General features: G+C 41.8%; 2 protein-coding genes across 5 annotated transcripts in view; one reads left to right on the top strand and one right to left on the bottom strand.

The window, feature by feature from the left end:
- Positions 1-6,617, bottom strand: part of LOC137534146 (uncharacterized) — a 36,512-nt gene extending 29,895 nt beyond the window's left edge. Inside the window, exon 1 of one of the 3 annotated variants that reach the window (XM_068255528.1) lies at positions 6,362-6,617. The gene's annotated coding sequence lies outside the window, so the exon portion shown is untranslated. The remainder of the gene's footprint in view (positions 1-6,361) is intronic. The other 2 variants (XM_068255527.1, XM_068255526.1) reach the window with 2 other exon arrangements.
- LOC137534147 (transmembrane protein 17A-like) overlaps positions 1-24,039 on the top strand; it is a 57,316-nt gene extending 33,277 nt beyond the window's left edge. For both annotated transcript variants that reach the window (XM_068255529.1, XM_068255530.1), the window contains 4 exons: positions 6,756-6,847; positions 13,122-13,225; positions 15,325-15,438; positions 22,552-24,039. In XM_068255529.1, the coding sequence (XP_068111630.1) occupies positions 6,756-6,847; positions 13,122-13,225; positions 15,325-15,438; positions 22,552-22,785 (544 nt within the window). In that variant the 3' untranslated portion in view covers positions 22,786-24,039. The remainder of the gene's footprint in view (positions 1-6,755; positions 6,848-13,121; positions 13,226-15,324; positions 15,439-22,551) is intronic.
- Positions 24,040-25,792: the final 1,753 nt, after the last annotated feature.

Raw genomic sequence — 25,792 nt, 5'->3', positions numbered from 1 at the left:
CAGTCTGTGCTGCGTTGCATCATATCTGGAGAATTGTTTTAAATAAATGTTTTAGTTGTATCCATAACGGCTTATATTGCCTGGTTATTTGCGTACTTGAGGAAGGTGAATCCACCCCTTTCCTTTCCTTTTAAACTGGTTTTAACACATTTTATCCTGTGTTGGCGCCTTTGTTATCCCTGTGTTATCATCAGTCTGTGACTCATACAGAGCCTGCAGGGGGCGTGGAGAGGGTGTGTATAGCTTCTATTCTATCACAGCAGAGCAGCAGATTCCTGCCTCAGCCGACAAAGCTGACAAAGGAAAGAAGATTAGATTAGATAACAGAGATATTACAGGGACTGTGCAACTAGGAAAGGCTGCAGTAAGACAGACCACATTAGAACAGGTATAGGAACTTATAGGATAGAAGAAATAAGGCAGAAAATTTTGTTACAGAGTCTCTTTAAACCTGTGTGTCATACTTGTCAGTAAGCCATGATTAAAGAACCATGCAGTAGCTCCGATACGCGTGAGCTTGTACCTGTGTATCTTACGATGTTTTAATAAAGACTTGGATTTTTTACTCTGCCATCTGGTGTAGCGGGATATCCTTCCTTGGAACATGTTGCCTCTACTTCTAGTAGTATGGTTCAGTCCCCTCAACCTCGGAAAGCTACAGTGAAGAATGCCATTACAGTTGTGCTCATAAGTTTACATACCCTGGCAGGATTTATGATTTCTTGACCATTTTTCATAGAATATGAATAACAAAAAAAGTTTACTTTACTCATGATTAGTGGTTGGCTGAAAACCTTTATTGTCAAACAACTGTGTTTACTCATTTTTAATAAGTACCCAATTGACCCTGATCAACAGTTTACATACCCTGGAGATTTGGCCTGATAACACACAAACGGGTTTTAATCGCTAAGGTAAACATCTTCACCTGTGATCGGTTTGCTTGTAATATGTGGCATGAGGCGTTTTGTCACCGCTGAGTAACACCACTGCGTGTTATCAAACGCCACCATTCAGCTGCAGCCGAACGTCGCTTGTGGTCGGAAGCTGGGCAGCTAAACTGCTAGACAAACGAGCAGTTCAACCGACCATAGAAAAGAGGCCTGGTCTGGTGGAATTAAAAAGGGACTCTCCACAACTGACTGTTTTTGCCTGGACCTTAAAGGGAACCTGAAGTGAGTAAAATTGTTTAAAATAAACACATAGCGTAGCTGCAAATGAATATCACATACTAACCTCACAGTCAGTTCCTCTCGGAAGCTCACCATTTTCTTATTACAGTGATCTCTTCCAGTTCTGACAATATTTTGTCAGGACTGAAATATACCAGTTGCTGTCAGTTATATATCAGCAGCTGTCAGTTACAACTGAATGTGCAAGGTAATGTCCATGTTTCCCTATGGCTCAAATGGGTGATATTACAGTTTAACAGTGTGCTGACCAGGAAGTTGTTATGGGGTAATGGACATTTTTAAAATGGAGGATGGAGAATTCCATTAATCACAGTGGACAAATGGGACCCAGGAGAGGAGAATTTTACAAAGGAAAAGCAGAAAATCCTATTCTAGGCAGTGGCCATTTTGCCAAGCCAATGCTGACATCATATCCTCCCTGACTCTTGTTTTCTCCCCTCCCTTCTCTTGTTCATTGTGTATTCATTAGCTGCCCTTCTCCCAGAGTCTTCAGACACTCCCACTGAGGTGTATACTAACAACTGCACTGTCTTTTTTGTTTACACATCCAATCACTGAGTCACCTCAGCCTTGCTTGTAAACACAAGTAATCAGAGGGAGTTTCTGATAAGCAGCAAGGCAGGGAAATAAATGTAAGAGGAGGAATATATTATAGACTAGCTGGACGCCCGGCGTTGCCCGGGTATGTATTTGGCTAGTGTTGGCTCTGCCCACTTTTCCTAACCCTAACACACAATTACTTAATGACCAAGTATGTGAGCTTTGCGGTCTTTGGCATCAATAATTTGCAATGAAATAAAATTAATCTGATTGGATGTGGCTTCACCCCTTTTCTGAATTTGAACCCCAATCACCCAATGGCCAACTGTACCAGGTACAGGTGATTAACAGTGCAAGAATGGCAGCAATTAAATATTCCCCTTAAAAATCAATCGGTGGATTTTGATTGGCTTTTATAGGCTCTAACCACTTTTCTGAATATTAATCCCAGTCACCCAGTGACCAACTGTGCAAAGTTTGAGAACCCTACTATTAACAGTGTAAGAATGGCTGCAGTTTACATTTGCGCAATGAAATTTGTATTTTTCACCACCCACTTATTTCCTAACATTGTTCAGGTATGTATTTGGCTGGTGTTGGCTCCGTCTACTATTTCTAACCCTAACACACAATTACTCAATAACCAAGTTTGTGAGCTTTGCAGTCTTTGGCATCAATAATTTGCATTGAGATTAAACAAATCTGATTGGCTGTTTGTGGCTCCACCCCTTTGTCTGAATTTGAACCCCAGTCACCCAATGACAACTGTACCAGGTTTAAGGCTTGTGCCATCAACAGTGCAAGAATGGTAGCAATTACATATTCCCTCTTGAAAATCAATAGGTGAATTTTGATTGGCTTTTGTAGGCTCCACCCAATTCTCTGAATATTAATCCCAGTCACCCAGTGACCAATTGTGCAAAGTTTGAGAACCCTACCATTAAAAGTGTAAGAATTGCTGCAGTTTACATTCTCTCAGTGAAATTTGCATTTGTCTCCGCCTACTGATGACCCGGCATTGCCCGGGTATGTATTTTGCAGGTGCTGGCTGCGCCCACTTTTCCTAACCCTAACACACAATTAATCAATTACTCAATGACCAAGTTTGTGAGCTTTGCTGTCTTTGGCATCAATAACATGCATTAAAATGAAACAACTCATATTGGCTTTTTGTGGCTCCACCCCCTTTTATAAATTTAAACCCCAGTCACCCAATGATCAACTGTACCAGGTTTGAGGCTTGTGCCATTAACAGTGCAAGAATGGCAGCAATGAAATATTCCCCTGAAAAATCAATAGGTAATTTTTGATTGCCTTTTGTAGGCTCCACCCACTTTTCTGCATATTAGCCCCAGTCACCCAGTAACCAACTGTGCAAAGTTTGAGAACCCTACCAGTAACAGTGTAAGAATGGCTGCGGTTTACATTTTCCCAGTAAAATTTGTATTTGTCTCCGCCCCCTTATGACCCGGCGTTGTATTTGGCTGGTGTTGGCTGTGCCCGTTTTTCTAACCCTAACGCACAGTTAATCAATTGCTCAATTACCAATTTTGTGAGCTTTGCGGTGTTTGGCATCAATAATTTGCATTGGAATATAACAAATCTAATTGGCTGTTTGTGGCTCCACTCCCTGTCTGAAATTGAACCCTAGTCACCCAATGATCAACTGTACCAGGTTTGAGGCATGTGCCATTAACAGTGCAAGAATGTCAGCAATGTAAATATTCCCCTTGAAAATCAATAGGTTAATTTTGATTGGCTTTTATAGACTCCACCCACTTTTCTGAATATTAATCCCAGTCACCCAGTAACCAACTGTGCAAAGTTTGAGAACTCTACCATTAACAGTGTAAGAATGGCTGCTGTTTACATTTTCCCAGTAAAATTTGTATTTGACTCCGCCCACTTATGACCCGGCGTTGCCCATTTATGTATTTGGCTGGTGTTGGCTGTGACTACTTTTCTAACCCTAACACACAATCAATTACCAAGTTTGTGATCTTTGCGGTGGTTGGCATCAATAATTTGCATTGAAATGAAACAAATTTAATTGGCTATTTGAGGGTTCACCCCCTTTCTGAAATTGAACCCTAGTCACCCAATGATCAACTGTACCAGGTTTGAGGCTTGTGCCATTAACAGTGCAAGAATGGCAGCAATGTAAATATTCCCCTTGAAAATCAATAGGTTAATTTTGATTGGCTTTTATAGACTCCACCCACCTTTCTGAATATTAATCCCAGTCACCCAGCGACCAACTGTGCAAAGTTTAAGAACCCAACCATTAACAGTGTAAGAATGGCTGCAGTTTACATTTTCCAGTAAAATTTGTATTTGTCTCCGCTCCCTTTTTGGTTATGGAAATAAAAAGTATCCTATACTTTATTCCAGGTAATGTACTATGTGTGTGCCAAATTTCATTCAAATCCGTTCAGCCATTTTTGCATGATCGAGTAACAAACATCCAAACATCCGAACTTTCCCATTTATTATATTAGTAGGATAAAAAGAACTCCCAGCATTCAACTCTTTGGCACTGTTTGGCACTAGGGCCAGTGCGCCTAAAGTATGTCATAACTCCAAACCATAACAGCAGAAAAAGTTTTCCAAGTTTTGAATGCAGGATTAGCATCTTTATCACTTAATACACTCAGACCAGTTGCTGTTGAAATTTGATTTTTATGGTGACAATACCGCTTTAAGAAATAGTATGTATGCTTGACCTCTTGCAATTTGTACTGTTCTTTTCCAGCTTGGTTGAGCTGAGCTAATTAACTAAAACTGCTCTGAAGGGCCCATTCAGATATGCAACAGTACGGCCTGGTGCACACCAATACCCGCTAGCAGATCCGCAAAATGCTAGCAGATTTTGAAACGCTTTTTGTTATTTTTCTATGGCGTTTTGCGGATTGCTGCAGCGGATTTCAGTATAGTAGATTTCATATATTGTTACAGTAAAGCTGTTACTAAACAGCTTCTGTAACAAAAACGCCGGCAAAACCGCTCTGAACAGGCATTTTTCAGAGCGGTTTGCGTTTTTCCTATACTTAACATTGAGGCAGAAACGCACCCGCAATCCAAAAAATGCCTCACCCCGGCATTTTTCGTTTCTGCAAAACGCCTCCTGCTCTGGTGTGCACCACCCCATTGAGATACATTGACCAAGCGGATCCGCAGCCGCAAGCAGCTGCAGAAACGCTGAAAAAGCCGCTCGGTGTGCACCAGCCCTACCAGAGTACATTTGAAATCGGCGCCAATAGACTTGGGCGCAGGATACAGCGGTATATGAAGCTGGTTATTCCCAGGATACACTTAACATTTGGTGCTCGGGCCCTTTCCTATGCAGCCCCTACTCTATGGAACTCACTTCCACAATCAGTACGAGAGGCTCCTTCTCTGGACAGCTTTAAAAAAAGGCTAAAATCTCACCTCTTTTCCCTAGCCTTTGAGACTGCATAATGCAGGGTCACAGCGTTTTGAGTCCCCAGGGAGAAAAGCGCTATATAAATATTATTGTTATTGTTATATGGCTGATCCTGCTTCTGCACAAGTCCGGGCCGTTTTAATTACTATTCCCCCTCCAGGCCGCAATGGATAGTGGGGGAATGAAATAATTCGGCTTCCAGCGATTGCTGGAGGACGAATTATTGTGTTTTTTAAGCAACTTCGGCTCTGTCTTCTGACGGCGCCGACGTTACTCACTGAGCGCCGCTATAGACTGATTTCCATTACAGTCTATGGCGGCGCTGGCTGCGCCCAAATCTAGCAGCGCTGAAAAGCACTGCTCCGACAGTACCAAGCCAATGTTCACCACTCAGCGGGGTGTACTATGCATTATAAACCATTAAATAAATGTAAAAGGCTCATCTGCTGGTGGTAACAGACTTTAGCTGACCCAGCGGAAAACCTCATAGGGAAATTCTGTGTTTGGGTGGACAGCAACCTCTTAAACTTTTAGGTTTCTGAGAGGTTTTAGTTACAACACCCACACTATTCAGCAAATTACAATGCTTCAAGTTGTAGAAGGTGCTGTGATTGGAGAACTGTTCCCTATAAGGTTTCCCGCTAGGTCACTGCAAGCAGACTAGCCCCCATCCACATATCACATAAAGATGCAATGAAAATGTGTTCCTAGTTCAGCTCCACTACTCTATGCATATATTGGGATTGCAGATGTAAAGAACAGCAATGATTGAGGGTGTTGCAGAGAAGTATGCAGCACTCTGCGCCACATCATGTGCAAACAGCCACTAATTTTAATTTTGTACTAAGTTATAGTCTATGTTAACTGATCAATGGAAGAAAGTAAGATCTGGATAATTGAACTAGAGGCTCTCCCAGAGCAGACGATTGCTAAGCTCTGTTAACATAGGGGCATAGGAGGAGTAGAGAAGAGCATTGACACTGCCCATGCACTTTATTGAATACACACCACTCACCCACTAATAATAATAATGATAAACACTTATCTAGTCTAGGTGTATAAATCAGAAATCAAATGACCACTTTTCATTAAGGAAAAAAAATAAATGAACCTTTTCGATACTGTAGCTAATTCTGTTATACATATTCACTCACAAGATAAGACTATTATTTTAGTTAGTAACTTGTTAGTACTATGTATTTACCTTCCACAACTTCCCTCCTGTTTCGGAAGCAGACACTTAGAAAAGAGCGGATCCCACACTTCCGGTTCTGTATAATGCTCTTCCGGGTTTGCGTTTCACCAAAACGCGGAGCTGAAATCCAACTTCCGGATTCTGCGTTCCAATCAACTACTAAGTAGGAACTAGGCTCGACCTCTTCCTGACCTCTAGTCTCGGACTCAGCTAATGCCCTGACTCGTTCGGATGCTACAATCTGCCTATGCCTATTTCAGTCTCCAGACGCAGCATTATAGGATGTCTTCAGATAGCATTATAGGATGTTAAACTGTGCGCATGCTCACAAGACTACAGTTATGGTAGCCATGGGGACGCCTATAGACGCTGGTCCTTTTTCTTTCTTTTTTTTTTTTTAAAGCGAAATGGCGCTACCCGGAGCAGTTAGACGGCAGCTGGATTCTTTGACTCGTGAGACTGTTCCTCAAAAAGGCAAACCTACAGAGGCAGGTGGTAAGTGCTGCTGGTGTCATCAACTAGAGGAAAACAGTACATCATTATAGTTTGCGCAAGTCTAATCATTAAAGACAGATCAGTACAGTACTACTACCTGTGACAAAAACAAAAGTAACACATAGATATTTAGGGAAGCGTCTGGATAGTATGAAGACTTTCCCAAACCTACTCAACCTCAACTACCGCTGGAACCAGGGGCGTAGTTAGAAATCAATGGGCCCCCTGCCAAACTTTGGATGCCCCCCTCGCTTTCTGCACAGCTAAACTGAGAACCAATGTTATTCAATTAGCTTGTGCACACTTGAATGTGTTTCCCATGCAGATAAAAACAGCAGTGAAGCACTTCACACATTTTCTCTATCAATTGCATTAACTTCTGTGATAAAACATGCATGTTTTCACACATACAGACTCACATGGTGTGTAGAAAATGCATACAGAAAACTGACAGATCAGTGTGCTCCCAGCCTCAGCTTATTACACTCACTCTGTCCATTTCTGATGGAGCAGAACAGGCTCTGCAGACTCCTCTGGCAGCATCACTACAGTACAGAGCACTTGGGGAGGGGTAGAGAGGTTGGGGGCTGGGCGCTGTACACAAGACCATGCTGAACACTGAATGGGGACTGTCTACAAAACTTTGTATGATTGCTTATCAGTGGCTGAGCAGATGGAGTCATTATTGTATTGTGCAGAAAGCAAAATGTTTTTTCTCTCTGTGCCCTTAGTTGACAGTCTCTCAGGACAGGGATAAGAAACTTCTTCCCCACTGGGCCCCCCTGCAGCTGCATCCCTTACAGGGTCTATTGTTACACCCCTGGCTGGGACCAAGTCCAGCCTTTGCTCGGGGGGCCACAGTTTGTGTCTGAAAAGGGCCACCGGGACTACTGCAAAGCCCCGCCCTTAAATCTCTGCAAAGCTATTCCTCCAAACACCCGCCACACACCATGAAGCCCTTCCCCCACAGGCATATGCCTGTATTTAGCCAGTGATTTTCTTCCCAGCCCCTGCAGAGACCATTAGAGGGATTTGAGAGGTAAGATACTCTCTCTCCCTGTGCACCCCTCAGCACCCTCCGTAAGCCCCCTCTCTCCCGTAGCACTCTCATATATATACTCCTCCCTACAACTTGTAAGTGCAGGGGACAAGTGAAGACCTCCACCTTTCTCTCTGAAGCTACCTGTTGACTTGCACAACTTCCAGGTCTGAAGCTATAGATCCGAAATGGAAACGGACGTGGGTCCAATGTCAATAATAAGTATATCTTCCTCGGGTGCTGAAAAGCTGAGTTGCAGCTGATTTATCAGGATTCTTTCTTTTCACTTTCCTAGAACAGTAGGTGGTAGATTCACTAAACCACAAAAAACTTTAAGTATGGAGGCAGCGCACATTAATGTGACACTGAAGCGGGAAAACGTATGATATAATGAATTGGTTGTGTAATACAGATAATTAATAGAACATAAGTAGCAAAGAAAATAGTGTCATATTTTTATTTTCAGGTATATAGCTTTTTTATAGCATTGCATCGTTCTTTAAAGGCCAATGTACACGTTACAATTCCCTGTGCGATTGATCGAATCGATTAAATTGGGCAGGTCCAATCGGGACTCGATCAAAAGTGTGATTAATTTTGGTTAGTTAAAATCGACCACACTATCGATCGAGTCCCAATCGGACCTGTTGGATTTAATCGATTCGATCTGATCGATTCTATTAATCGCACAGGGAATTGTAACGGGTGCATTGGGCTTAATAATTGCAGTTTCCACAATGCATTCAGCATTTTCAATGATTTCACAGAGCAGGGTAATAACCCTTTGAACTTTTCTCTGTAGAAAAAAACAAAAAAGAAACAATGAGGCCTTGTTCACATTGCGTGTATGGCTCGCGTGTCTGTCCACAGTGGCCTTATTTTGAGCCGTTTTTTTCTTTCCGATTCCCAACGCTTTGGTGGGCGATTTTTGTTGGGGGGGGGGGGGGGGGGGTTAGTGGTTTCCGATGCATTTTTCCCGAGCGTTTTGGTAATTCACTCCCTGACGCAAGTCAGGAAGTGAATTCTTTGATCCGGAAAAGAATAAATACAATGTATTTATTCTTAAAAATGCAAACGCAATCGCTCCACAAAGCGGTGTTGTGAGCATTTTGCGTTTTTCCCAGGGCTGTGGAGTCGGTCCAAAAATCCACCGACTCCGACTCCTCAGTTTAGGATTCCTCCGACTCCTTGACTCCGACTCCTCTAATTTGCATATTACAATTTTGTTGATTAAAAGTATGTAACATGAAATTCGTCTCTTAACTGCCAACGCTTAGGAATTTTACACGACAACTGAAGTGAGAAGGATATGTAGACCACTATATTTATTCCCTTTAGACTAAAACTAGTCCTTGGTAAGAGTACTTGTAAAAGGTACAAACCGGAACAAAGAACATCTATCAGGCCCTAGGCAATGTAAGTGTGGGTACATGTAAGAATGATGTGCAGGTACTCTGCAGGGGAATGAGGAGATTGTAAACAGACAATGTGACGAACATTACGGAAGGTCGTGCGCGTAAACGCCAACGATTTTCGTATGGCCCCACACAGTTACTGACAGCCCTGGGTAGAATAAAAAATGCCTTTCTTTGCTCTTCTTCTGAGAGCATGGCAGGAGTACAGCCTTCCCCCCCACATCCTGTGTCAGGAGAGAAAGTCACACTTGGCTAGCTTCCCTGCCGAGAGGCCATTTGGTTACACAGCTCATCTTTCCCCAAAAGGAAAACCTCCTCAAACTGGTTGAGATTCAAATTTCCCTCCAAAAACTCATAGCTTCACACAATGGGAACATTTACTTTATTAATAATTCAAAATAGGTTTGGCACAGCAAGACCAAAATTACATTTTCTGATACCTAGGAAACAGTTCTATCGTTCACCTAAAGTGCACGTTTCTAGCTATCAGGGATCCATATAGAAACCACTTTATCCGGCCTGCGTAGAGCAAATTCGACAGACTAGGCGTGTATAGACTCATTTAATACAGAGTCGCATGCTGCTTATGAATATGGTCGCGCATTTGCGATGCACCCATCTGGGGCGGAATTACACAAATTATTAATAATTGGTACATTCCTTGCTCCAAGTCTGGGGGTGGTAACTTGCCTGCTAGGAGGTAACCCTGCCTCAAACACACCTACTTTCCAGGTAGTGACCGCCCCAAAACTCTGGTCAGTAAAAAGCGTTTGCAAGGAACTCCTCCCAGTTCTCCAAATTCCATCGACTAAGGAACGTCTATGCCGGCGCTAAGGAGAGCCAGCGCCTGCAGTATACAAAGGACTTTTAAACTGAATGCCTACTTTAAACTGGACTATTTTCTTCATCCTTCAAATGTACTGCTCAGCTAAGTAAGAACTTTCTGATTTTATTCCTTTTTATTTTTAAGCTCTGTGTTTTATATGTTAATAGGTGTATATAACTGTATGTAATGCATTTGTGTTATTAAACATTTAAAAATCGTTTAGCGGTTACCCCCCCAGGTAATATTACAGGCCCCCCCCAGGTAATCCTACAGCCCCCCCCCCCAGGTAATCCTACAGCCCGCCTCCCAGGTAATCCTACAGCCCACCCCCAGGTAATCCTACAGCTTCCCCCCCAGGTAATCCTACAGGCCCTCCCAGCTAATTCTACAGCCCCCCCACCCGGGGACCTGTTGCTGAATATACACAATCGTACCTATTCTCCTGAACTCGCTACCCTGTGTTTAATAGAAGTGTACATTTATAACCCGTATGCGAGAACCCGGCCCAGACATTACGTTCTGACCCAGATTCTTGCATACTGCTAAGGGTTAATATAGCGTTCTCGAAGTCCTAGTAAAATTACAGTAGCGGGCTGTGTAACTCGCTTGGTGGCAGATCTTCGAATTGTATATGTGTGGAGTGATTCGGTTGGTATCAGAACGCTCCCTTCGCGAGTCAGTTCATCAAATTGCGAACGCGGGTTACCCTTCGTGATGAACACATGACCGTGTAAGAGGATTTCTGACGCTGATCGATTTACCCCATCCGCAGACCGGCCTAGCGGTCTGTGACAGACAACACCTCTGTGTTCAATGTGCACAGCATTCTCAGTGGATTCCCTGCAGCTCTGTGGGGAGTGCATATGTAGAGTATAGTACTACTGTGTAACAAAGTAAACCTGAGACAGATGAAATTAAAGTTTTACACATACCTGGTGCTTCCTCCAGCCGCCTTAAGGATAATCAGTCCCTCGTTGTCCTCCTCCACCACCTGGATCTTCTGCTATGAGTCCAGGTACTTGAGCCAGTCGGGCGTAGTGCGCATGCACACACTCCACCGCCAGGAGCATACTACACCTGTGCAGCACTATTGCGCAGGTGCAGAATGTTCCTGGCTGTGGGAGCGGCATGCGGCCGGACAGCGCTGACTGACTGAATTACCAGGACTCATAGCAGAAGATCCAGGTGGTGGAGGACAGCGAGGGACTGATTAGCCTGAAGGGGGCTGGAGGAAGCCCCAGGTATGTATAAAACTTTACTTTTCATCCGTCTCAGTTACCCTTTAATTTGTAGTCACCAAACCAAATTTTAACAACATATCAAATTATTTGCTTTCATCAGCAAAGGGAGTGCATACATTTGCATAAATTAGCATCAATGCAGAATTCTTTCCATCTCGTTGACCATCTCTATTAGTGACACAGCTACACATCAGGCTTTATTCTTACAGCATAGATGTTATTTAGTATATATAAGAGATTCCTGTGTATACATCATATATACAGTCACAATCAGATATGTATATCTGACCTTAAAAATACGGGAACTGCTTTATTGAAGCAGCACAAGTAACTAATTTTGATTGGTTTATTTCATTTTTGTAGACTAAGCACAGCTATTACTGTATATATAGTGTATATATACATTATTTTTAATGACTATTATCTGAGAAATAGAACATTTTATCATATTTTCTATTTTAATTACAGTTACAAATTCATTAGGAGTCGGAGTCGGTGCATTTTTTCCCGACTCCGACTCCAGGCACCCAAAATTGCACGACTCCGACTCTACGACTCCGACTCCACAGCCCTGGTTTTTCCTATACCTCCCATTATAGCAATAATGCCCTAAAATGGCTCAAGCACCGCTTTTGAAAACTGACAGCGCACTGAACGCTCTAGTCTGAACGTCACCATAGCAAAACATGGTGTAAGCGCTTTCTGAGCGTTTTCGGAAAAACATCTGCGCTTAGTTTTTCCAAAGAACGCCTCTAATGTGAACAAAGCCTCAGAGACAGTTGAAATACGTGCTTCAAAAGACAGTGCTGTCTACGACTTTATAAAGTCGCAGAGCTCACAGACGCTCTTTTGCATAGATAACAACTGAAGTTTCTTAACTCTTCCTGTACTGGAAACAATATGAGACTCATATCTGTGCTAGTAATGTTTTATTTCTTAGCTGTACTACACATACAAATCATTACATCATACATTTATTTTCAGATTCCCTTTCAGTTTACCGGGCTTTACACAAATTATGGGATGATTTACATAACTTGCATAACTAATATTGTACATGCAAGGCCTACTTTGCTTGTGTAATAAGCAATGTAGTTGTTGAATGTACAAATTACAGTGTTATATAATCTGCATGAAAAGGCCGATATAATGTTCACTGGGTTTAGTGACTACCCCCCATCGTACTGTATGCAGCAGGCCAACAAAAAACACTGTATGTTCTCACCAACAAAACAGGAATAAACACCAGAAAGTGTTTGCCTTTTAAAGCCTTACATTCAGAATGTATTCTTTCATTATGCAGAAGTTTTAAAGGGGAATTTGCATTCCCAGAATTTGAACTCGATGCATGTCTGTTTTTCAACCCAATTAACTATGAGCCTGATGGCGAAAATTCCAGTAAAGTTGCCGACTTGCCGTGCTCAAGAAGCGCACCGCAATTTTACTATTACTGGTGCAAGTGAAGCACGGGCCGTTAGTTCTTAGTACCTTCTGCATAACCACGGTAATGTAAGTGCCCATGAGGAGATGGGCTAGTCCAAAACCTGTCGGTTCTGTCAAATTTCTACTACCTGGTATAAGTGACAGCAAGATAGGAGAAAATGTATGGCTCATTTTACTCTGAAAGAAACATACTTCTTAGTTGTATGTGTTTACATGTATTTTAAATTGTACGATTTTTGCGATATTGGTCCTTTAAATGTTATATAAAATACAGTTATACAACTTATTGGTTTGTCTTTCCACTCTACAGAAGTTGATATTGTCTCCAGTCTGCCACTGCAGATATCTCTGTACTTCAACACATTCTACTTTCCCTTCTGGTGGATCTCTGATGTTATTGCTCTCCAGTTAAAGGTAATAATTAAATGACTACAGACACAGAACATTTATATCGCGCTTTTCTCCTGGCGGACTCAAAGCGTCAAAGCTGTAGCCACTAGGAGGCACTCTATAGGCAGTAGCAGTGTTAGGGAGACTTGCCCAAGGTCTCCTACTGAATAGGTGCTGGCTTACTGAACAGGCAGAGCCGAGATTGAACCCTGGTCTCCCGTGTCAGGGTCATAATCTGGAATTACAGTATTTCGTTATCGTATTGACATTTGGTACAGTTTAAAGTGAACCCGAAGCAAGGCAAAAAAAAAAAAGTTTAGCTACTTACCTATGCAGAGGGAAGGCTGTCCTGGCTCCGATCCATAGCTCCAGCACCTGCCCTGGTGAAGTTATTAGACCTGTTTATTTCTTATATCTCCCAGTATTGTGAAAATTACAGTTAGAGGAACTGTAGTGAAAATAACAATGATATAAATTATAATATTCATTTATAGATTATTTAGTCTGTGTTTGCCCATTGTAAAATCTTCCCTCTCCCTGATTTACATTCTGAAATTTATCACTGGTGGTGACATCTTTAGCCTGCCAGGTGATCTGTATGGAATGTTCGTTACTGAGAGTTCTATGCACAGAGGCAGATACTGGTTGCTTTGCAGTTGGAAAAAGCCATTACTTCCCACAATGTTACAAGGTTCACAGACAGCAAACTGTCAGGACAACAGTCCTGACATCACACTGTGGGAAGGGTTTCACCACAATATCAGCCATAAAGACCCCCCTGATGACCTATTCCAGAAAAGGTAAACATTTCTCGTGGGAAAGGGGATATTAGTAGCTGATTGTAAAGTTCAATTCTGAGTTAAAATTCCTCTTTAAGTATCCATGTGTCCAATAATGTTACAAAAACACAAAGGCTATCATAGTGTGTCCTCATTTTTTTTTACATGACTGTATAGTGTATTTGACGAAATATATTTTATCTCCAAAACTCCAACATTCTATCTGCAGGGTCTGCTCAAAACACTCCTGCAAGCCAACTAAAATGATGTTTTTTGCAAAGCTAACCTCTCCCACTATTAAAAGCAGCCCTGTACAGGAAAGTGAAACAGGACCAGGGTTGCTCTCACGGCGGGGATACAAGGGGCTTATTTACCCATAATTTCGCCACCCGTCCTGCGTTCCAAACTGCTTGCACGCATCCTATTGGTCGAGTTGCAAGCCTCACACCGGCGTACTTCCTCCTTCAAGCCGGAAGAGGAAGTGCGCCGGTGTGTGGCTTGCAACGCGACCAATAGGACGCATTAAAGCTGTTTGGAACGCAGGGCGGACGGTGGAATTATCGGTAAATAACCCCTTCTATCCCCGCCGCACACCTGCACCAATTAAGCCTCATTTGAATCACTGGTAATCACTCGTGATTACTCGTGAGACTAACCCTGAACAGGACATACACTTATCGATATCTCCTGTCGATATATGGCTAATTCGATTGCAGCATAAATCGGTGCAGCATTTGGCTTGATCGATCAATCAACCAACCGATTTCCAGCTGAAATCTGTTGATTAGGTCAATCAGTCCTGGCAAAATTTTTTTGGTAGATCAGTGGTGGATCGGGAGCGCGTCGCTAGCATTCGATACTCTCCAGATGAAGCTTTTCTCACCTGTCATCAGCACGGTACCGATCTCGGCTTCACCACGCCAGCTGCTCCATCTTCTTCACTTCCGTGTCCCCCTCGGTATCTGCATGACATAATGCAGAGGTTAAATACTGGAGGCCTCTAGTGATCACAGTGTCCCTAGTGTCTGTCCCCTGCATTACATCACACAGGAGCCCAGTGACACGGAAGTAAAGAAGACGGAGCAGAGACACACAGGTTTTCAAAGCCTTCATGCTGAAATCGATTGAAAATCAGTGTAGTGTGTGGTGGGAATTAAGCAGATGGATCTCTTTCTGATCAGATAATGGTCGCAGAGGAATCTATTTGCTGGCTATATCCACCAGTGTACGGCCACCTTAACTGTCATTACAGATTGGTTTCCTTGATGGATAAAAAACCCAAAAAACTGTTTCCTTTTAAGATATGTGCTCAGATTTAAGGATGATGTTCTTCTTTTATTTCAGTATATACTTCTACCTGATCATTACAAATTCATCCTAGTGACATTACTGATCTTGATGTCTGTGATTGAAGTTATCCGACTGTTTCTTGGATATAGAGGCAATCTACAAGAAAAGGTAACAATAATACTTAATGGACTGTTCAATTTATCTGTCTTATTCCTTACAGAAATATCTACCCACTGTAATACTTTCTCTTGGGGCAGAAATATTTAGATAAAATCCTTGTTTTTGAAGCTATGCTGAATGGGGGTTATACAGTGGGTTGCAAAAGTATTTGACCCCCTTGAAGTTTTCCACATTTTGTCACATTACTGCCACAAACATGCATCAATTTTATTGGAATTCCACGTGAAAGACCAATACAAAGTGGTGTACATGTGAGAAGTGGAATGAAAATCATACATGATTCCAAAACATTTTTTACAAATAAATAACTGCAAAGTGAGGTGTGCGTAATTATTCGGTCCCCCTGAGTCAATACGTTGTAGAACCACCTTTTGCTGCAATTACAGCTGCCAGTCTTTTAGGGTATGTCTCTACCAGCTTTGCACATCTAGAGACTGAAATCCTTGCCCATTCTTCTGTGCAAAACAGCTCGAGCTCAGTCTGATTAGATGGACAGCGTTTGTGAGCAGCAGTTTTCAGATCTTGCCACAGATTCTCGATTGGATTTAGCAATGGAAGGTAGCCTCCGTAGAAGCGCATCTGCGCAAAACGGAAGTAAGGCTCTCATCCCCCAGCACCCACCGCACAGCTTTACCAGTAAACCGGTATGTTACTTCTCAATATGCATGAATTTGAATCCACGATGTTGCACCATGTGTTATGAATAAACAAGCAGTTTACAGCAGTGCCGGCATTTCTCATCTTTTTCTCTGCCTGCATATCAATTGGATTTAGATCTGGACTTTGACTGGGCCATTCTAACACATAGATATGTTTTGTTTTAAACCATTCCATTGTTGCCCTGGCTTTATGTTTAGGGTCATTGTCCTGCTGGAAGGTGAACCTCCGCCCCAGTCTCAAGTCTTTTGCAGTCTCCAAGAGGTTCTCTTCCAAGTTTGCCCTGTATTTGGCTCCATCCATCTTCCCATCAACTCTGACCAGCTTCCCTGTCCCTGCTGAAGAGATGCACCCCCCGAGCATGATGCTGCCACCACCATATTTGACAGTGGGGATGGTGTGTTCAGAGTGATGGGCAGTGCTAGTTTTCCGCCACACATAGCGTTTTGCATTTTGGCCAAAAAGTTCCATTTTGGTCTCATCTGACCAGAGCACCTTCTTCCACATGGTTGCTATGTCTCCCCACATGGCTCGTGGCAAACTGCAAACGGGACTTCTTATGCTTTCTGTTAACAATGCCTTTCTTCTTGCCACTCTTCCATAAAGGCCAACTTTGTACAGTGCATGACTAATAGTTGTCCTATGGACAGAGTCTCCCACCTGAGCGGTAGATATCTGCAGCTCATCCAGAGTCACCATGGGCCTCTTGACTGCATTTCTGATCAGCGCTCTCCTTGTTTGGCCTGTGAGTTTAGGTGGATGGCCTTGTCTTGGTAGGTTTACAGTTGTGCCATACTCCTTCCATTTCTGAATGATCGCTTGAACAGTTCTCCATGGGATGTTCAAGGCTTTGGAAATCTTTTTGTAGCCTAAGCCTGCTTTAAATTTCTCAATAACTTGATCCCTGACCTGTCTTGTGTGTTCTTTGGACTTCACGGTGTTGTTGCTCCCAATATTCTCTTAGACAACCTCTGAGGCCCTCACAGAGCAGCTGTATTTGTACTGACGTTAGATTACACACAGGTGCACTCTATTTAGTCATTATCACTCATCAGGCAATGTCTATAGGCAACTGACTGCACTCAGATCAAAGGGGGGGGCGAATAATTATGCACACACCACTTTGTGGGGTTGTCTAAGAGAATATTGGGAGCAACAACACCGTGAAGTCCAAATAACACACAAGACAGGTCAGGGATCAAGTTATTGAGAAATTTAAAGCAGGCTTAGGCTACAAAAAGATTTCCAAAGCCTTGAACATCCCATGGAGCACTGATCAAGCGATCATTCAGAAATGGAAGGAGTATGGCACAACTGTAAACCTACCAAGACAAGGCCATCCACCTAAACTCACAGGCCAAACAAGGAGAGCGCTGATCAGAAATGCAGTCAAGAGGCCCATAGTGACTCTGGACGAGCTGCAGAGATCTACAGCTCAGGTGGGAGACTCTGTCCATAGGACAACTATTAGTCATGCACTGTACAAAGTTGGCCTTTATGGAAGAGTGGCAAGAAGAAAGGCATTGTTAACAGAAAGCATAAGAAGTCCCGTTTGCAGTTTGCCACAAGCCATGTGGGAGACACAGCAACCATGTGAAAGAAGGTGCTCTGGTCAGATGAGACCAAAATGGAACTTTTTGGCCAAAATGCAAAACGCTATGTGTGGCAGAAAACTATCACGGCACATCACTCTGAACACACCATCCCCACTGTCAAATATGGTGGTGGCAGCATCATGCTTGTGGGGTGCATCTCTTCAGCAGGGACAGGAAAGCTGGACAGAGTTGATGGGAAGATGGATAGAGCCAAATACAGGGAAAACTTGGAAGAAAACCTCTTGGAAACTGCAAAAGACTTGAGACTGGGGCGGAGGTTCGCCTTCCAGCAGGACAATGACCCTAAACATAAAGCCAGTGCAACAATGGAATGGTTTAAAACAAAACATATCTTTGTGTTAGAATGGCCCAGTCAAAGTCCAGATCTAAATCCAATCGAGAATCTGTGGCAAGATCTGAAAACTGCTGCTCACAAACGCTGTCCATCTAATCTGACTGAACTGGAGCTGTTTTGCAAAGAAGAATGGGCAAGGATTTCAGTCTCTAGATGTGCAAAGCTGGTAGAGACATACCCTAAAAGACTGGCAGCTGTAATTGCAGCAAAAGGTAGTTCTACAAAGTATTGACTCAGGTGCCGAATAATTACGCACACCCCACTTTGCAGTTATTTATTTGTAAAAAAAAATGTTTGGAATGATGTATGATCTTCGATTCACTTCTCACATATACACCACTTTGTATTGGTCTTTCACGGAAAATTCCAATAAAATTGATGCATGCTTGTGGCAGTAATGTGACAAAATGTGGAAAACTTCAAGGGGGCCGCATACTTTTGCAACCCACTGTATGTGTGTGTATATATATATATATATATATATATATGTGTATATATATATATATATATATATATATATATATATATATATATATATATATATATATATATATATATATATATATATATATATATATATATATATATATATATATATATATATATATATATATATATATATATATATATAAAATATATATATATATATATATATACAGAGGGGCTGCAGCACACAACAGGAAAAACAGTGACAGGGGCTCTTGGTTACGCTTTAACGCGCTTAAGCTCACCAACTGCGCCAAAGTGTCCCCGATCTGGTGAGTCCTACTCTAACCATATAAAGCTAGTTTTTATCAGCAGTCTAGTGGGAACTAAACCAAAAACCCAAGAGTCAACTAAATGGGAGAAAAGGAAATTAAAAACACCTCACCTTCCACTAGCTACCAAACGAACTCTCTGGACATGTGCAATGCACTCATTTATATGCTTAACTGTGCTAGAGGTGCATTAAAAGTTGGTTTGTGCTGCTCACCCCTTGATAATTGATTATAATTTTCCCCTTGTGAGCCTGCATAACCACGCCCACCTCTAGCACAGTTAAGCATATAAATGAGTGCATTGCACATGTCCAGAGAGTTCGTTTGGTAGCTAGTGGAAGGTGAGGTGTTTTTAATTTCCTTTTCTCCCATTTAGTTGACTCTTGGGTTTTTGGTTTAGTTCCCACTAGACTGCTGATAAAAACTAGCTTTATATGGTTAGAGTAGGACTCACCAGATCGGGGACACTTTGGCGCAGTTGGTGAGCTTAAGCGCGTTAAAGCGTAACCAAGAGCCCCTGTCACTGTTTTTCCTGTTGTGTGCTGCAGCCCCTCTGTATGTTATATATATTTCTTGTGGGGATTGGGGTCTCCACTGCTGCGTGCATACTTTGCAAAAAAATTGCATTAAAAGTTGGTTTGTGCTGCTCACCCCTTGATAATTGATTATAATTTTCCCCTTGTGAGCCTGCATAACCACGCCCACCTCTAGCACAGTTAAGCATATAAATGAGTGCATTGCACATGTCCAGAGAGTTCGTTTGGTAGCTAGTGGAAGGTGAGGTGTTTTTAATTTCCTTTTCTCCCATTTAGTTGACTCTTGGGTTTTTGGTTTAGTTCCCACTAGACTGCTGATAAAAACTAGCTTTATATGGTTAGAGTAGGACTCACCAGATCGGGGACACTTTGGCGCAGTTGGTGAGCTTAAGCGCGTTAAAGCGTAACCAAGAGCCCCTGTCACTGTTTTTCCTGTTGTGTGCTGCAGCCCCTCTGTATGTTATATATATTTCTTGTGGGGATTGGGGTCTCCACTGCTGCGTGCATACTTTGCAAAAAAATTGCATTAAAAGTTGGTTTGTGCTGCTCACCCCTTGATAATTGATTATAATTTTCCCCTTGTGAGCCTGCATAACCACGCCCACCTCTAGCACAGTTAAGCATATAAATGAGTGCATTGCACATGTCCAGAGAGTTCGTTTGGTAGCTAGTGGAAGGTGAGGTGTTTTTAATTTCCTTTTCTCCCATTTAGTTGACTCTTGGGTTTTTGGTTTAGTTCCCACTAGACTGCTGATAAAAACTAGCTTTATATGGTTAGAGTAGGACTCACCAGATCGGGGACACTTTGGCGCAGTTGGTGAGCTTAAGCGCGTTAAAGCGTAACCAAGAGCCCCTGTCACTGTTTTTCCTGTTGTGTGCTGCAGCCCCTCTGTATGTTATATATATTTCTTGTGGGGATTGGGGTCTCCACTGCTGCGTGCATACTTTGCAAAAAAATTGCATTAAAAGTTGGTTTGTGCTGCTCACCCCTTGATAATTGATTATATATATATATATATATATAATATATGCCACAAAAACGCCCATGTGAACCAGCCCTCAGAGAGTGAGTCACATTCCTCACTTGTTACATTGTGTTTACTTAAATGTATCTATCTAAACTTCGGCTGCGGCAGCATTTCTCTCCACGTGACTTTAAAGCTTTGTGTGTGACCCTTCCAATGCTGGTCTAGTAAAAAAAAAAATGCTGTTTGCATATAATATGCTGTAAATTATGTTTTAGAACAAAGTTGAAATGCTGGGTTATATTCCACTTTAAAAACAAATTAGGAAAAGAACAGACTTAACGTAATGAAACAGAGGTTTAGTACTGCATAAAGGAATGAGAAAGTAGATTTATGCATCCTGCAAGATCAGGTTTTTTTTTCTTCTGGTTGCTTGAGACTTCTGGTTGAAGTGGATCCGAGATGAAAAACTAACTATAACAAGTAACTTGTCTATATATCTTATATAAAGTTTAGAGAGTTTACACAGCATATCTAGCTGCAAAAGTTTATGATTATTTACTCCTGGGATACAATGAGGGTAGCCATATTCTGTTTGTCACATTGTCTTAGGCTAAGGGCTGGAAATGCTATCAGCTTGCCTGTATGTAAATTCAGTTCCCTCTCCTCCTCCCCTCTGCCTCTGAAATCACTGACTAGTAAAGCCTTGCCCTCCTCCTTTCCAGACTGAGCTCCTGTAAGCGCTTGCTACTGTCTGAAAATGCCAAGGCACTCTGAAAAGCTGTGGGCGAGGCTTGTTTAGTTTATAGGGAATTAGAGTATTAAAACAAAAGTATTTGGCTTGAGGAATGCCCTATAAACTATATGAAAGGAACACAATTATGCAATGAGTAAAACTTTATCTCGGATCCACTTTAACTGAGTTCTGGATAACTGGGGTTTTACTCTATGGGCATGATTCATTAAGCTGCGCTACTAAAAGACTCTTCTCGTCTCAGGTATACCTTAAAATGTGAATATCTCAATACAGGAAGAAGTTATGGTAGAATCCATATCTGTATTTAAAGTTGGCTTGGATGTTTTTCTTGCATTGAAGGACATCCACAGCTATAATTACTAGGTAATTAAAAATGCATTTGATTCACAGATTTTTATCTCACTAACATCTGGTGTCTGGAAGATATTTTTTCCCTTTTTAGGGCTTGTTTCCATATAGCACGCTTTTAGGCGCGCTTATGGAAACGCGATTGCAGAGACAGCAGACAGTGCATAGACTGCACTGTCTGCCATTTCCATTCATGCACGGCGATTCATTGCTGAATCACTGCACATGGTTTGCTGCATTTCGGGGCGATTCAGCCTGTGATCCCCTTCATTCTAATGAGTGGAATCGCAAGCTCCGTTCCCACTAGGAATGATGTGCAGCGCAGAGCCACTGGGCTCTGCGCTGCTTGGAAACAAGCCCTAAGGATGATTGGTAAAAGAATAGTTTGCCTTCTTAAAACAGAAGGTTTTTAGGATTATTCAGGTTGGAGTGAGCATATAGGGTCTCCCACAATGCATCACTCACTACTGAATATGCAAATCATCCTTTGTTGGAATGATTTGCCAAGCTGTGTAAGATAACCACACATCCAGAACTGCTGGAATGCAAGGATGTCAGCTTGTTAAAGGATGATTGGTCCAAGCCTTACAAGGGTTAGTTTTTTGCAGCCCTCTTGATCAGCTGGAATATGTGAGAGTGCAGGACAATGGTGTGTGTGTGTGTGTGTGTGTGTGTGTGTGTGTGTGTGTGTGTGTGTGTGTGTGTGTGTGTGTGTGTGTGTGTGTGTGTGTGTGTATGTGTATGTGTATATGTATATATGTATATATATATGTATATATATGTATATATATGTATATATGTATATATGTATGTGTATATATATATATATATATATATATATATATATATATATATATATATATATATATATATATATTATATATATATAATGTGTGTGTCAAGGTTATAATCCCACTGAAAATACTGTGTAGCAAGAATTTGATGCCAGGTGGCACACAAGCTTTCCTTGAGTTCTGGTTTTGCAGCAAAAACCAAGCATGTTTTACTTCATATTTATGCAGAAATACTGTATTGAAAATTCAAAATTCAAAGCAATTTACAAATAAGTGCTAATGCCTATTAGAGGGTGAATGTAAGTGATTCTTACATTTGTGTTTTATTTCTCATAGGTTCCAGAACTGGCTGGGTTTTGGCTACTAAGTATCCTGTTACAGCTACCTCTGTTGCTTTTTCTCATAATTAATCCAGGCGTAGAACCATTGCCACTGGAATGGGCAACCCATGGTATTCTTGTTCTGTTTTTGCTCTTTCAGTTACCTTTGTCATCATTTACTCTGCGTAGGACCACCGGACGTTTAGCAGGCAGATTCCACCTGCTTGGGACCTCAGTAGAACAAGCATGAAATCCAGTTTTCAGCGTTTACTACTGGCTGAAGCTTACAACTAGAATCAAAACCTCCTTTAGTCGCCAAGTACGCCAGATGACGTACCTGGATTTATTTGTGGTACTTAAGAGTAAAGATCATTTGTGGCTTTGGAGTAAGCATGACTTAAAAGATGCGAATAGAGAAAAATAAGAACTACCTCTATGTACTGTATATGAATAGTAAACTAATCATGTGTATATTGAGTCTACCTTTTATATCATTAAGATGAACCTCCTTTGTATTTGGAGCTTAAATGGAGTACAGACCAAAATCATTTGAGGGTCATATTTATAAAAGTGTGGAATGCCGTTTAATCAGCAAATTATTATTTAAAAAGTGTGAAAATTTGCCAAATGTAAATTTTGTTTCTTGTTTACTGTCAAAATTGATTTTTCATAAAAAAAAAATGCAAATTCAGTCACTGCTATCACTGTTGACAAAATAATAATAAAAAAATTAAAGAGAACTTGAGGTAAACCTTGGGTCAAAAATCAAATACTTACCTAAGGAGAGGATCCTCTAGGCTTGCCATGATGTCCGCCATTGTTCGAAGCCCTCCTGTACATCATCATGCACGAGTGTGGCCGTGTCTGCGAACTACTGCACAGGGGCGTCCATACTCGTTCAGACGCAGTACAGCCTTGCTTCTGCTTGAAGATGACTGCAGTCACGATCTTGGAATCCCACAAGAGCCTGTTGGATACCTCTGGGTGGTCCGTATTCAGTAACAGTAAGTGGACTAACTGGAGGAAGACATGGGAAGCCACTACAGGATCCAGAGGCTTCCCCCTTCTAAGGTAAGTATTTGACTTCTGACCTGGGGCTCGCCTTGGGTACACTTTACAAAAGGAACTAAATATTCTTAAAATTTAGTCAGTGTTTGCTCATTGTAAAAAATTTTCCTCTCCCTGATTTGCCTTCTGAAATGTACCACAGGTGGCGACATCTTTAGTCTTCTCAGGTGATCTCTGGGGAATATTTGTTTACTGACAACTCTAAAACCAGTAGAAAATATACCTGGTTTCCCAGAATGCTCCAAGAGGAGAATTCTGCGCAGCTAATCAGCCTGTGGTACAAATCACTGGGAGTGCGGGGCTGCAAACTAATATGCAGCAATACACATATAGGAAGTCTTTCTAATGCTGAAATCAGTAAAATGACTGTAAAAGTGGGTATACTGAATAATATACTGCATTCTACTATATGTCACTACAGTGCCTCTTTAATGTACACCTGAATTAAAAAAAAAATAAAAAATATATACGAGGTGAAATATAGAGTGGTTGAAATGTGGAATATTTTGCCACAGGAAGTAGTTATGGCAAATTCTATATCTGTATTTAAAGGGTGCTTGCATGCTTTCCTTGCATTGAAGAACATCCATGGCTATAATCACTATGTAATTCCCAGTGCTATTGATCCAGGGTTTTTTTTCTGACCATCTGGATTCGGGAAGGAATTTTACCCTTTCAAGGTTAATTGGCCCGGGCCTTAAAAGGGTTTTGTCACCTTCCACTGGGATATGTGCGGTTGGAGGACTGGTTTTTTTTCTGTTGTTGGACTGATGTATTTTTTTCAACCAAACAAACTAAGTTAATATGAGGTGGTCATACCTAGGTTTTTTTCAGTGCCCCCATTAAACTCTGTGGCCCCTCATCCGTCTTCCTTTCCATCATGGAGCTTTACCCACCATTCTTTTCCAAAGGCTGCATGCTCTGTCCACTTTGCACCGCTCTTCATGCACGTTCCCCCACAGCTACGTGCAAGAGCCTCAGCTGGAAGCATCCTGGAAATGTGCGGTACAAATGTTTCTAAATCAGGCATGCCAGAATGCTCCCAGCCGTGACTGCTCTGCACAGCCATTCCGGTGCGAGATTGAAGGGAGGCCTGGAGAAGACTCTTGTGCTTTTGCTCTGACTGGGTTCAGTCAGAGCTTCCACTAGAGGACATAGCTGCAACAATGCCCTCTGTCCTATCATAGCAGCTAGGCAGGACCTTGTACCCAACAAAACACAACTGAGCACTCTTAAACAGATTAAAGCTATGAGCTCACCTGTTTAATCACATTCGGGGCAAAATCCAGAACCATTATAGACCCTGTACGAATATATACAGTATGCATGGGGTATAGCAGGACTTGGCTAACCAATCTAGTCAAGAACAGCTGTACATCTTGGGGAATGTACCAGTGACTGTTCTAATCTTCCACCGAAAGAGGACCAGAAAGTGAGCAAAGAAAAGAAAAAAATCCTTGCAGATTTATCGGTGGAACACCTGGCTGGTGACACAGCATATAAATCCAGAAACCAACCTATCTCATTGGGCAGCAAAGGTTATAAGCTGTGCTAAGGATCTAGGTAGGGGTGCTCATTCGGATTGCCCAGAATTCAAATTTCCGCATAATGCTTCTGAGTTCTGTGATTGGGCTAAAATTACCGAGCCGCATCCACAGAATTCCGATCTCTGTATTATGATCGGAAATGTGGATTTACGGTCGAAATACAGAAATCGGAATTCTGTGAATGCAGCTCGGTAATGTTAGCCCAGTCATAGAACTCGGAAGAATTAGACAAATCAGAGAAGGCAGAATTTTTCTGCAAAATTTTAATTTCAGACCAATCACAATCACACTGATTTTCCGTTTTCCTGTTTTGTTTTGTCTTTTTCTTTTTGGTTTTTTTTTCTTCTTTTTGCAATGTCTGATGCAAAAAACAACTAATAAAATACTCCTCGGAAGACAGAAAATCAGTAATTGGAATTTCCGTGGAATCGGAAAATGGGCATTTCTGACCATCCCTAATTCCAGGTAGATATAAGTTCACAAGATACTGTAGTATGAAGAGAAATTGGTCCCAGTGTTACTATGCTTTCTACTGTTTTCTGAGGTGACCTGGAAAAGGACTTAATCAGCAAGAGGAAGGACTGCCTTGATGGTCTGATAGGGACTTTATTGTGATCAATTCCTTATGGTACTGATGAGCGC

This window comes from Hyperolius riggenbachi, chromosome 10 (assembly GCF_040937935.1).
Source record: "Hyperolius riggenbachi isolate aHypRig1 chromosome 10, aHypRig1.pri, whole genome shotgun sequence".
Taxonomy (NCBI): domain Eukaryota; kingdom Metazoa; phylum Chordata; class Amphibia; order Anura; family Hyperoliidae; genus Hyperolius; species Hyperolius riggenbachi.
The sequence above is the reverse complement of the archived record's forward strand: the minus strand, read 5'-3'. Positions and strand labels throughout refer to the sequence as shown.